At 39.8% G+C, this 13,327-nt stretch overlaps 1 protein-coding gene across 1 annotated transcript in view; it reads left to right on the forward strand.

The window, feature by feature from the left end:
• Positions 1-13,327, forward strand: part of PALMD (palmdelphin) — a 93,693-nt gene that overhangs the window by 28,014 nt on the left and 52,352 nt on the right. Inside the window, exon 2 of the mRNA XM_006882436.1 lies at positions 555-635. Within this exon, the coding sequence (XP_006882498.1) occupies positions 555-635 (81 nt within the window). The remainder of the gene's footprint in view (positions 1-554; positions 636-13,327) is intronic.

The raw sequence follows: 13,327 nt of genomic DNA on the forward strand, positions 1-13,327 counted from the left end.
TCTTCTGCCTTCCTGGTCTTCCAATGATCCATAAGCTATTCTGTTTTTCCACATAAAGAGGCTTTTATCCAGCAAACGCTTGAGCTTTGTGCCAGAACCATTTCTGTCCTATTAGTGTTTTCTCATGCCTCTTTCAAAATTCCCTCCAAAAATACACTTTTTCCATTGCATTACTCAGTAGCTTAATCTTACTTGACTAATGGGGAGGAGGTAAGGAGGGGTAGGAAAAAGAGACATTAAAATATTTTAAGTCTCCTTGAAAACTCTGTGTGTGTGTGTGTGTGTGTGTGTGTGTGTGTGTGTATAAAACCAATCAACCAATCATATATTCAAACAACAAAATGTTTTTAGTGACTCAGTTTGCTCTCCCTTGCATCAAAATTTAAGAGTCCACAGCAACCTCATAGAAATGCCAAGAGCATATATTTCTGGTCAGCCATTTGGCTAGTAAGAACCCCAGGGAAATATATTTAAACAAATTGACAAAATTTGGAAATATATTTAAACAAGTTGGCAAAAATTAATTATGCTGGAACTTTTCCCCCCCATTTCAGGATAAAAGGAAAATACAAGAAGAAATCTCACAGAAGCGTCTGAAAATAGAAGAAGAAAAACTTAAGCACCAGCATTTGAAGGTAACACATTAATTTCATTTCTGAAATTTTAAATGGCACTCACATTTCAATAGTGAAGATATTTTAGGAAGGAAAAACTTTCCGTATAGATGTACTGACATCTTCATAACCAGAGGTAAAGCCAACATGCTAGTAATATTTGCATATGAGATTAATACCTTCTAGCAAACGTGGAAAATTAATGACATAGTACGTCCTTTATTACTGAATTTCATCATTTTCTTGAGTGACCTTGAGAATTTGGCCTTAAACACTTGGCTCTGAATACAGTCTTGCTTCACATCCCGAGGGAGTGGATCCAGTTAGGAAGTCTCTTTTGAAATGAATGAAAGGCCAGCCTTCCCCCAGGGGGTACAAAACAGACAAGTGTCTGGCCTGGTCAAGGATGCTTGTATTTAAAAGCTCAATGAAATTAATCCAATGTTATTTCAATGTGGTAGAGTTTTTATTCTGTTTTGTTTTGACTGAACATGAGCTCATCGCCAGAAATAAACCTCCATTTTTAAAATCAGACTTTACATCTCTCTCTGGGTGTGGTCATTTTTAACTGAAGCTGAGTGAGTTTCCATCAAGACTTTGAACTAGTTCATTCCAGATTGACGCCCTATGGAGAATTTGTATCTCGACCTTAAATATACCAAATTAGAGTCTATATTTTAATGAGATCCCCTGGTGATGTGTGTGTGTGTGTGTGTGTGTGTGTGTGTATATGTCTCTAAAAATCATCCAAGTATGTTATTTTGTGATTTCGAATTTCTGAGGTGGAAAGTTAAACCTTCGGTACAATGTCAACACTTGGGAGTGGGGAGCAAAATTTTACAATCATTTCGGTGTTGTCCCTCTGACTGCGCTACCCATTGCAGTACCAAAACGACTGTAATATTATTGTGCAGTGTTTCAGGATCTTTTTAAAAAATTTTTCACAAAATGTTATCTCTATAAATAGTTAGAACAAAAAATCCAGCCAATAGACCTATGAAGCTAAATAAAGCTCTGCTAAGTTGCTTTTTGAAACTTCTACTGTTCTGATCAAAACTGTCACTATTACCCAACTATAATAAGGCTTTGGGTCACGTAGTTTCATCAACATATGCTATAAGCATGTGCTGGTATTATAATTTCTGTTAGTGTTTGATAGTAGCTGATTTTATAAAATTTTTTAGTATTTTAGCTACAAAACTGGTAATTTGTATTGAGGAACCTATATTGGTGAACCTATAACCTTTTTGGGAATGAAATACTAGTTAAAAGAAGTGGGGGTGGAGAACCAAGAAAGACTTACATTCAGTAATAAGGTTGGAATTAAGTATCCAGTTTTTAGAAAACAATCTTGTTAATATTTCTGTAATATATGAAATAATATATTTAAGCTATTTGCAACTCTATCACATATTTTTCTATGACTAAAATTGCTGAAAAATTTTACTAAGAATTCTGTATGGGCTGTACAGGAGGTGGGTCATTGGTGGTAGTGGGGTAACATCAGGACTTACTGCCCTTAGGGACCTTAACCCTATGATGCCATTGTCTCAGCAAGAGGTCAAACTAGAAGGAACTGGTTGGAAGCTCTAAGTTGAATTCTAGGGCCAAATAGGAATGAACTACTTGAAGCTCTGGTTTCAACATTTCATTACTTAGCTAGGTCATAGGATGAGACCAGAGGACAAACAGGAGTTCCTTATAAACAAGCCCAGGCAGGAAACTGTGCTTCTGGCAAGCTGCAATCAATTTAATAAAATCTCAGTGAACAATGTGAGGTGTGCAAGTTTAAGTTCAACTCGTCAAATTTAGCTAAATTCAAACTTCTGATACATCGAGTAACAACTTCTGCCAAGGAACAAATTTGAGATTCTGATTAGCATCGGTTCTTGGGACTGTTTTTTTTTTGTTCCTATACAGTTTTGATGTTTGTTTGCTAGGTAGTTTCAAAGCATAGCCACTTACTCTCCTTCTATGACAGCCACATGAAATTGACATGAATAAGGGAATAGCCAAGAAATGCAGTATGTGGGCTCAGGAAATCAATGAAATAAGAATAAATGTACCAAATGATGTCGATCAATTCTATTACAGTTTTGAGATCAGCCATGTTTTAACTCCAAAACTAGACCTTGATCATATCGGTTCTCTCTCTCTCTCTCTCAAAAACATACACACACACACACACACACACACACACATCCATGAACTAATCACGACTACCAAGTAAACAGCCAGGTATCTAATATTTAGTGATTGACATTCTTTTAGAATGGATAGTCAAATACTGTGAGTAAAGCTCACAGGAGAAGATAAGTTTAAATATCCTCTCAGTTCAATTTGGGAAATACACTCAACCTAGGAAAAATCGGACTCACTAGAAAGTCCGTTTCTGAAGTGATACCTCAGTTCAATAGATGCAAAATAAATAAATAAAGTCTAGAAAGCAATGTCTGATAATCCCTAATTTATCCCAATCACAGAAGGCGTCATGCTCTGAGTTCTTGTTCACAGAAATGTAGGTTGTGTATGAATTTAAGAGTTATCTTGTTAAAATAATCAGATTTAAGCTGAGTTTTAAATTATCAGAAAAAAAATGTGTTTAGTTGCATAAAGACCCTGCTTTTAATAAATAAAATTCAAAACCTCGGCTCACTGCTGTTAAGTCACCTCCAACTCACAGTGGGTTTCTGAGGCTGTAATTCATAATAGGAGGTGATGCCCCTCTTTCTCTCTTGGAGCTGCTGGTGAATGCAAACTTTCAGAGTTATCAATTCTTTGAGTTAGCAGTGTAACTCTCTACAGATTATGTTACCACAGCCTCAAACATTTATTTAGTAATGAAGCTGAAGCAAATGAAAACAAATCCACAAGAGCCATAATATGACCTTGAGTCTATCCCACCTGAATTTTAAAACCATCTCAGTAACAGGTTTGATGCATTGAACACTAATGATAGAAGACCCGATGAGCTGTAGGATGACATTAAGCATATAATTCAGGAAGGAAGCAAAAGGTCATTACAAAGACAGGAGGGGGGGAAAGAATAAGCAGATGTCAGAGAAAACTGAAAATTGCAGGAGAACATTGAGAAGTTAAAATAAAGGGAAGAAATTACAAAATTAAAAAGTTAACAAAAGACTTCAAAGGCAACTCAAGGAGACAAAGGAAAGTATTAAAATGTGCAAAGAGCTGGAGTAAGAAAATAAAAAGAGAAGAAGTTTTTTGGCATTTATTAAGCTGAAAAGATTGAAAAACAAATTTAAGCCTCTAGGTGCAACACTGAAGAATGTGATAGGTAAAATTTTGAATAATAAATGAAGATGGAAGGACTATACAAAGTCACCACACCAAAAAGAATTGATTTACATAGTACTATTTTAGGAAGTAGCATATGATCAAGAACCAATGGTAATGGTAATGAAAGAAGGTCAAGCTTCACTGAAGGCACTGGTGAAAAATAAGGCCCCAGGAATTGACAGAAAAACAATTGACATATTCCATGCCCTGGACATGTTCACCAGGCTGTGCCAGGAAATCTGGAGGACTTCCAGAAATATAAGCTGGAATAAGAAGAGGCTGAGGTGCTAGGGATTTTATTGCTGATCTCTGATGGATCTTGGCTGAAAACAGAAAATACCAGAAGGATGTCTATTTGTGTGTTATTGACTAAGTTGAAAGGCATTTGACTCTGTGGATCACAAAAAATTATGGCTGACATTGAAAAGAATGTGAATCCAGAACACTTAATTGTACTCAGGCAGAACCTGTACCGAGATGAAAAGACTATTGTCTGAACAGAGCAATGAAACAATGCACAGTTTAAAATTAGGAAAGGTATGCATCAGGGTTGTGTATTTTCTCCATACCTATCCAATTTGTTTGTTGTTAAGTACCATCGAGTCATAGACTACTTGTAGCAACCCTATGAATGAAAGTCCTCAACACTTGTGTGACTTTCATCCTTTCTCCAGGTTCATAGGGTTTCCAGAGGCAAGCTATTACAGAAGTGGATGCCACTCCTCCTTCCAAGCTTGTTTTAATCGGGAAGCTCCACCAAACACTGTCTACCATGGGTAACTGTTATCATATTTGATACATCAGTGTCACAGTGTTCAACTTCACAGCAACTACAAGTTACCGCTGTACAGCAAGTGGACACACCAGGACTATACAACCTAGAAAAGTGTTTGACCAAAAACAATTAAAAACAAGTCTCAGAGCCATGGATTAAAGTCACCCACCTTTGGTTTGGTAGCATTACTTTCTGTCCACGAGACCAAATGATCTCTCTCTATGTTGTTGTTGTTGTTAAGTGCCCATCGAGTCATAGGCAACTCATAGTGACCCTATGAACGAAAGTCCTCAACTGAATTTTATGAAAAAGAATGTTGTATCGGAATTGAAGAAAGACTCATTAACAACCTGTGTTATGCAGATGATACAACCTTACTTGCTGAAAGTGAAGATGACTTAAAGTGCTTTCTGCAGAATATCAAAGAGTAAAGTAAGCGACTCGATGGCACAACACAACAACAACAAAGCCTTACATATGGTTTACATCTCAACATTAAGAAAACAAAAGTTTTCACCAATGGGCCAATAGACAACATCATAATAGAAGGAGAGAACATTGAAGTTGTCAACTATTTAATTTTACTTGGATCCACAATCAACACCTGTGGTAACAGCAGTAAATAAATCAAAAGATGTGTTGCATTGGGCAGATCTTGTAAAGAGCAACAAAATCCATTTAAAGACTAAGTGGGCCTGATCCAAGGTAGGGTCTTTACATTACTTCCTATGCATCTGCAAGTTGCAAATGAACAAGGACGATGCCTTTAGGCCGTGGTATTAGATAAGATTACTGAATATTTCATTAACTGCCAGAACAAACCAGTTTGTTTTGAAGGAAGTGCAACCAGAGTGCTCCTGAGAAGCAAAGATGGTGAAACTGTCTCACATACTGTGCACAAGTTGTCAGGAGAGGCTAGTCCTTGACGTCCTCTGTGAAAAGCAGGTCAGAGAAAGAGAGAAAGACCTCCGACAAGAGGATAGACACAAGCATTTGAGAGATTGCGAGGCTATTGCAGCATAGGGCGAGGCTTAGACCTGTTGTTCTTAGAATCACTAAAAAAAGTACTAGTCAACTCAATGGCACTTAACAACATACACAGTATGGAGCTCTGGTGGCACAGTCCACAAGGACTTGCACTGACCACCTGAAGATCACAGCTTTAGCAGTTCTAATCTACTGATGATGGCTTCACAGAAAGATGAACATTCTCGCCAATGTGATTTACAGTCTTAGAAACCCAGTGGACAATCAGCTATAAGTCAGTTCCGACTCATGAATAATGAGAGAGAAATATACAAGGCATAGGCGAAAGGAGATCTCCTTCCATAAAGATTGTTGTTGTTGTTGTTGTTGTTGTTGTTGTGTTATTCAGGGCCATCGAGTCCAGTACAGCTTATTACAACCCTATGGACAACAGAGCTGAATCCTATGCCATCCTCACCATTTCTGACACACTTGAGTCCATTGCTGTGGTTACCATGTCAATCCATCTTGATGGGGGTTGTACTCCCTTTCACTGAACATCCACCCTCCCAAAATTATAGCAACGTGCCCAAAATAAGAGAGACTAAACTTTGCCTTCCTTGCTCTAAAGAGTACTCCAGCTGCCCCTTTTCCAAGATATACCTGTTTGTTCTTTGGCAGTCCATTCAGAACTCTTCTCCAACATCACAACCCAAAGGCATCAATTCTTTGGTCACCTTTGTTCATTGTTGAGTTCTCAAATGCATAGCAAATAAATGAAACAATCATGGCCTGAATCAAATGAACCTTAGTCTTCAAACTGCCATCACTGCTCCTCACTATTTTTGAAAGGTCCCTTACAGCAGAATTGTCCAAAGCAATGTTGTTGTTGTGTGCCACTGAGTCACCTAAGACTCATAATTACTCTATGAACAATAGCCCTGAATCCTGCCCTATCCTAAGCTAATCTCACTGTTTCTGATGCACCTACTCCCACTTCCCCAGTTACTGTGGCAACCCATCTTATCCAGTCATCTTCTCCTGTGCTCTCCCTTCACTCTTCCAAGAATGATGTCCTTCTCCAAGGACTGATCCTTCCTGGCAACATGCCCAAAGTATATGAGATGGAGCTTCAAAACCCTGTCTCCAAGGAGCAACTTAGTTTGACCCTCTCCAGGACAGATCTGTTTGTTCAATACTCTTCTCCAGCACCACAACTCAAAGGTGTCAGTTCTTCTTCTGTTCTCCTTAGTCATTGTCCAGCTCCCTGATGCATAGCAAGTAATTGCAAAGACCATGCCCTGGATCAGGTGTACCTTGGTCTCTAGACTGAAAGTTTCTGTTCAGCACTCTGTAGAGGTCCCTGACAGCAGACTTTCCCAATGCAACTCATCTTTTGATTTCCTCATTGCTGATGCCAAGAGTGTTAATTGTGGATCCAAATAGAAGGAAATTGTTAACAATCTGAAATCTCTTCTCCAACTATCATAATGCAGCCCACGGGCCCAGTAGCAAGGACCTTTGTCTTGATGTTAAGATGCCATCCATATTGAAGGCTGTAGTTATTGGTCTGCCATAAGTGCTTCTGGTCTCCTTGCTTTCAGCAAGTAAGTTTATATCATCTCCATAGCACAGGTCCTTGATAAGTCTTCCTCTGATCCTTATACCACATTCTTCTTCATAGAATCCAGATTCACAAATTATTTTCTCAGCATACAGAATGAATAGCTATGGAGAAAAGATACAGCCCTGCTCTACACTCTTTCTGATTTTAAACCAGTGTTCCCTTGTTCTGTTAGGGTAACAGTTTTGTGGTTTAGGTACAGATTTCGAATGAACACATCAGCGTGTTCAGGGGTTCTTCTGATATTCTCTGCTTTTATCCAGAATCCATGTGTCATCAGCAATGATATCTCTGATGCCATGGCCTCCTCTAAATCCAGCTTGAACTTCTGGAAGTTCCCTGTCAATGTGCTATTCCAGTCATTTTTGGATGGTCTTCAGCAACATTTTATTTGCATGTGATATTAAAGATATTGTTTGACAATTTCTATATCCTCTTAGATTACCTTTCTTAGGAATGGCAAAAAAATATAGATCTCTTCCAGTCAGTCAGTGGTCCTCTAAATTTCCTGGCGTAGAATGCTGAGTGTATCCAGGGTTGCATCTCTTAGTTGAAAAATGTCAGTCGTTATCCCATCTATTCCTGAGGGCTTATTTTACACCAGAATTTTCAGCACAGCTTGAACTTCTTCCTTTGTTATCATTGGCTCTTATTCATATGGGGCTCCCTGAAATTTTTCAGTGTCAACAAGTTCTTTTTGGTACAGTGACACTGTGTATTCCTTTCATCTTCTTATATTGGCTCCTTGATCACTCAGGATTTTGCACATGGCAGCTTTCAATATTGCAACTCAAGGCTTGGATTTGTTTTTTCATTCTTCCAGATAGAGAAATTCTGAACAAGTTCTTCTCTTCTTTTTTTTTTTTTTTAATTGGGAAAAACATAATGGGGGTACAAGGAGGTGAGGGTTGGAGGCAGAAGGGTGAGGATGGGCAGGGATGCAGTTGCAGAGCTGCACAATTTGGTTGGTGGTGGGAGCAGGTGAAGGAAATGAAAAAGATCCAGTGGGGACCAGATCCTACAGGGGAATGGTAAGCATTTTCCAATGGCAATTAAACCAACTGTCTTATTGATTTGGAAACTGGATGCAGACTCTCTGGCTTCTTCATGCTGAACAGGGGCATTGATGTGAAGGGGGAGAGGGAGGACCCTTTATCACCTTACTGGTGGCCTTGGGTTAAAGCTGCTTGCCTTCTTGTTCTGTTAGCAGATATTTTCCTGACATTTGCTCCCCTCTGGATGCAAAGTGTTTTCTCAGGTGGGTCCAGTGGGGATGGCTGGTTGAACCCAGAGGCTCCATCCTTCTTTGCTTCCTTAGCTGGCAGTTGTATTTCCTTTTTGTCACTGGCACTGGGTTCAGAGTCAGGTCTGGAGTAAAACTCAGTGTTAAGGTTACCTATAGGAAAGGGAGCAAACCTAGAGAGAACAAACTTGTGAGTTACAAATAGAAGGGCTTTGGGAGTGTTGCTTTCAGGTTTACTGGGGGAGAGGGTGGTGCAAAGTAGGCTAGATAAAATTCTCTGGATACCCTAGGCCTTTTCCCCCCCATCCAAGGGTCAGATGGCACAATCTGGGGACTGAGGAGCTCACTCCGAGGGACGTGACAGCTCGCCCCGAGCCGAGGGCCAAAGACAGCCCACCCCGGGCAGAGGGCCATGATGGCTCATCCCGTGCCAAGGGCCGAAGTTCTTCTCTTTTTATTATCTGATTCCAGTTCTTTGCACATTCCATTATTAACACTTTCTCTCCTTGAGCTGTCCCTTTGAAATCCTCTGTTCAGCCTTACACTTTTGCAGCTCTTCCCTTTTCCCTTTATTTTGGATTTTTGATGCTTTAATGAAACATTTATAGTTTCTTCTGACATCTCTTTTGGCTTTTTCTTTCTCCTCTGTTTTTGTAATGACCTTTTGCTTTCTCCATGGATGATATCCTTTATTTCATTCCACAGCTTCTCTGGTCTTTGATCATTGGTGATCAGTGCCCCAAATCTCTTCTAAAGATGATTATTTTTTTTAATTCAGATGGCATAGACTCAAGGCTCTATTTTACTTCTTGTAGATTGTTTTAATCTTCTTCAGCTTTAATTTGAACATGCATAGGAGTAATTATTTATTCCCCAGTTAGCACCTGGTCTAGTTCTGACTCCTAATATTGAGGTTCTCCACTGAATGTTTCCACAGATGTTGTCAATCTGAATCCTTTACTGATTGTCAGGTGAAGTCCATGTGTAAAGTTTGTATTTGTGATTCTTAAAATAGTATTTTCTATGAATAAATCATTGAATGTACAAAATTCAATCCTTTGCTTTTCTGCCTCATTTCTGTCATCAAGTCCTTACTTTCCGACTACCATTCCTTCCTCATTATTTCCAATTTTTGCATTCCACCCTCCAGATGCATCTTGAGTGCATGTTTGATCAATTTCTGGTCATAAGAATCCTCAATTTCCTCTTCTTTTGCAAGGATTCTGAGGCTCCATCTAACATACTTTGAACATGTTGTGAGGAGAGACCGGTCCTTGGAGAAGGGCATAATGCTTAGGAGGGTGGGGGGACAGCGCAGGAGGGGAAGGCCCTCTATGAGGTGGATTGATTCAGTGACTGGGATAATTGGGATGGGAGTGTCAGAGACAGTGCGATTGGCACAGAACCGAACAGAGTTTAGGGCTATTGTACATAGGGTCGCTATGAGTCGCAAGCCACTCAACGGCACATAACAACAACAACAAAAACAATGGCTGTTTTAATAGGTCTGCCTTGTAAGCATGTGGACATGATCCCATAACTCACAACTTTGTACTTCAGGATGTTGTTGTTGCTATTGTTGTTGATGATGATGATGATGATAATTGCCTTCAAGTTGAGTGCGACTCATAGCGACCCCATGAACAAAAAGTCTGAAGCCCCTACAACAATTGCCATTTATCAAAGTTCGTAGAGTTTCCAGAGGCATGTTACTTAGGAAGTGGATGCCACACAAACCTATCAAAGTATTTTATTGTTGTTATGTGCCATTGAGTTGCCTGTGATATATCACAATTCTATATGTAATGTATAGCAGTTCTGAATCCTTCCTGTCCTCAGCCAGACTCACTAACTCTGACATACCAACCCTCATTGCTCCAGTCACTGTATCAATCCATCTCACCAGGGGTCTTCCTCTCCTGTGCTGTCCGTCTACCCTTCCAAGTATGATATCCTTCTCCAAGGCCCTATCTCTCCTGTTTACATATCCAAAGTAAGTGAAGCGGAGCTTCAAAATCTTAGCCTCCAAAGAAAGACGGTTTTACCCTAAGACAGACCTATTTGCTTTCTTAACAGTTCATGGTATGTTCAAGACTCTTCTCCAGCACCACAACCAGAAGGCATCTATTCTTTTTCTTGTCATCCTTAGACATTGTCCAACTCTCTGAAGCATAACAAGTAGTTGAGAAGACCATGGCCTGGATTAGGCACACTTTTGTATCTAGACTGACATCGTTGCTCTTCAGCACTCTGGAGAGGTCCATGACACCAGATTTTCCCGACGTAATTTATCTTTTTCTTTCCTCACTGCTGGTGCCAAGAGTATTGATTGTGGATCTGAGCAAGCTATAATTGCTAACAACCTTAATCTCTTCCCCATCTATATGTTGTTGCCAATTGTTCCCGTGGTAAAAATCTTTGTCTTCTTGATGCTGAGCTTCAATCTATATTGAAGACTACAGTCCTTGGTCTTTTGCAGCAAGTGCTTCAGGTCTTCTTCAGTTTCAGCAAGCAAGGTTGTGTCATATGTATATCATAGGTTGTTAATGATTCTTCCTCCAATTTTGATGCCACACTCCTCCTCATAAAGACATGCTTCCAGAATTATCTGTTCTGCATACAGATTGAAAAGATATTGGTACAGGATGCACCCCTGACACACTCCTTTCCTGATTTTGAACCATGCACTGTTTCCTTGCTCTGTTCAGAGGACTATTTCTTGGGCCAAGCATAGGTTTCATATAAGCATGATCAGTGTTCCGAGATTCCCATTTTCATCAAGGTTAGCCACAATTTGTTGTGATCCACATGGTCAAGTCCTTTACATAGTCAATGAAACACAGATGGTCTGGTACTCTTTGCTTCCGGCAAAGATCCATGTAGAAGAGAACTGTCCGGACCTTGTGTTATCAATGTAAATAGAGATGGTAAGTCACAGAACTTAGCAGAAACTCTGTGACCAGGATCTTCCCTCAGTAGGGTCTCAAGCAAAAATCTTTCTCTGAAGTTGGTACATGGGATTTGGTCTTACATCCTCCTAAACAAGAGATGGACAAAAGCCTGTGAGACCAGTAACAGCGTGTGGTACAAGGCATCACAGAAAAGACTGGTGATCACATTAAGAGGTGGCTGGGGAAGGGAGGGTTTGATCAGGTAGCAGAGTGTGCAAGGAATGGGGAGGCAGCAGGAAAAGGGGTGAGCAGTGAATGTACTTGGTTATTTCTGTAAGTGAACTGTCTTTCATCTGATAGGTAAAAAAACTTGTCAGATATTTTTCTAACACTAAGCATCCAGATTAAGACAGACCAGGAGGAAGGATTGTCCATCCATTTCTGAAATATTACTGGTCTTTGAAAACCCTCTGTCCAGCAGAGCAAACTTAGAGTACACTAACAGATATGGCAACTGAAGTTGAGCCCTCAAATTTGGAAACCCAAAGGAGGAGAAACAGCTGTAAGAAGAAATTAACAATTGGTATTTCAGGATATACCTTGAAATTGATGATTTCCTTATAAAAAAATAGTCATTCATAGAGATTCCAGTCCTGGGAATCCAGTGAGATAGATTTGTTCTCTCCTAAATGTTTGCCGTGTGTCAGAACAAACTCAACAACGATGGTTTCTTGGTTTCATGTACAAGGTACTACATTCAACATTAAATATAAAAATAAATAAAATTCATCTTTTGTGTTTAAAATAATAAATGGCACATAAATGAAAAATGAAATTCATACAGTAGTGAATCCTATACATGTAGAGAGAGTTTAAAGTGAAAAGTATCTACTGTGAGGAGAGGTAAACAGAAAAAGTGAGAGTTGAGCATGGAGAGATGAACAGGCAGTTTCCAAATGCATAAGGAGAGGCAAGATTCTCCTAGAGGAGGAATGGCATGGGGTGGAAACCCTGGACGCATTTGGAAAGAGATGGAAAAGCACGAGCCTGGGCTGTGGGGTAGTAATAGTATACATGGCTCAATGTTTCAGAGGTCCAGTGGAGAGTTTAGCTGAAAGTTCATATTCCAGGTTATCTCATTCTTATGTAAGGCTGAGATTCAAATGGGAAATGTCCAGAAACTAGTCTCCCCTGGGAGATGAGGCCAGGTGCTCATTATTCTAGGTTTACCAATTAAGCAACACCGTCCCCAACTCTGAAATGTAGACTAGGGTATATAAAAATAGCTTTCTATCTGATTGGTACCAGCATCAAGAAATAAGAGGACACACATTGCACTGGGACAATCTGCAGTTAGGGACCTCTTCAAATTATTGAGGAGTAATGATGTCAGTTTGAGGACTAAGATGAGTCTGATTCATGTCATAGTCTTTCCGATTACTTGCTATGCATCTGCGACCTAGATAATGAATAAAAATGACAGGAAAAGAATTGATACCTTTGAGCTATGGTGCTGGAGAAGAACAATGAGCATCCCATGGACAGCCAAGAGAATAAACAGATGTGTCTTGGAGAGGATGCAGCTGGAGTGCTCTTTGGAGGCAAGAATGATGAGGCTTCGCCTCTCATACTTCAGGCATATAGCTAGGTGGTGCTATTCCTTGGAGAAGGGCATGATGCTAAGAAGGGTAGAGGGTCACCAAAGGAGAGGAAGACTTTCAACCAGGTGGATTGACACGGTGACTGCTGCAATGGGCTCTTGTGTGTCAGATGGGTGAGGATGGTGCAGGACGGAGACTGGGTTCAGATCTTTTGCTCATAGGGTCACTATGAGTCATATTCAACTAGACAGCACCCAACAACAATAACATCTGATTGGTACAAACGGTTAAAAAGTCAATTATTACATGAAAT

This window comes from Elephantulus edwardii, unplaced genomic scaffold, assembly GCF_000299155.1.
Source record: "Elephantulus edwardii isolate Elephantulus edwardi_28Jun2011 unplaced genomic scaffold, EleEdw1.0 scaffold00020, whole genome shotgun sequence".
NCBI lineage: Eukaryota > Metazoa > Chordata > Mammalia > Macroscelidea > Macroscelididae > Elephantulus > Elephantulus edwardii.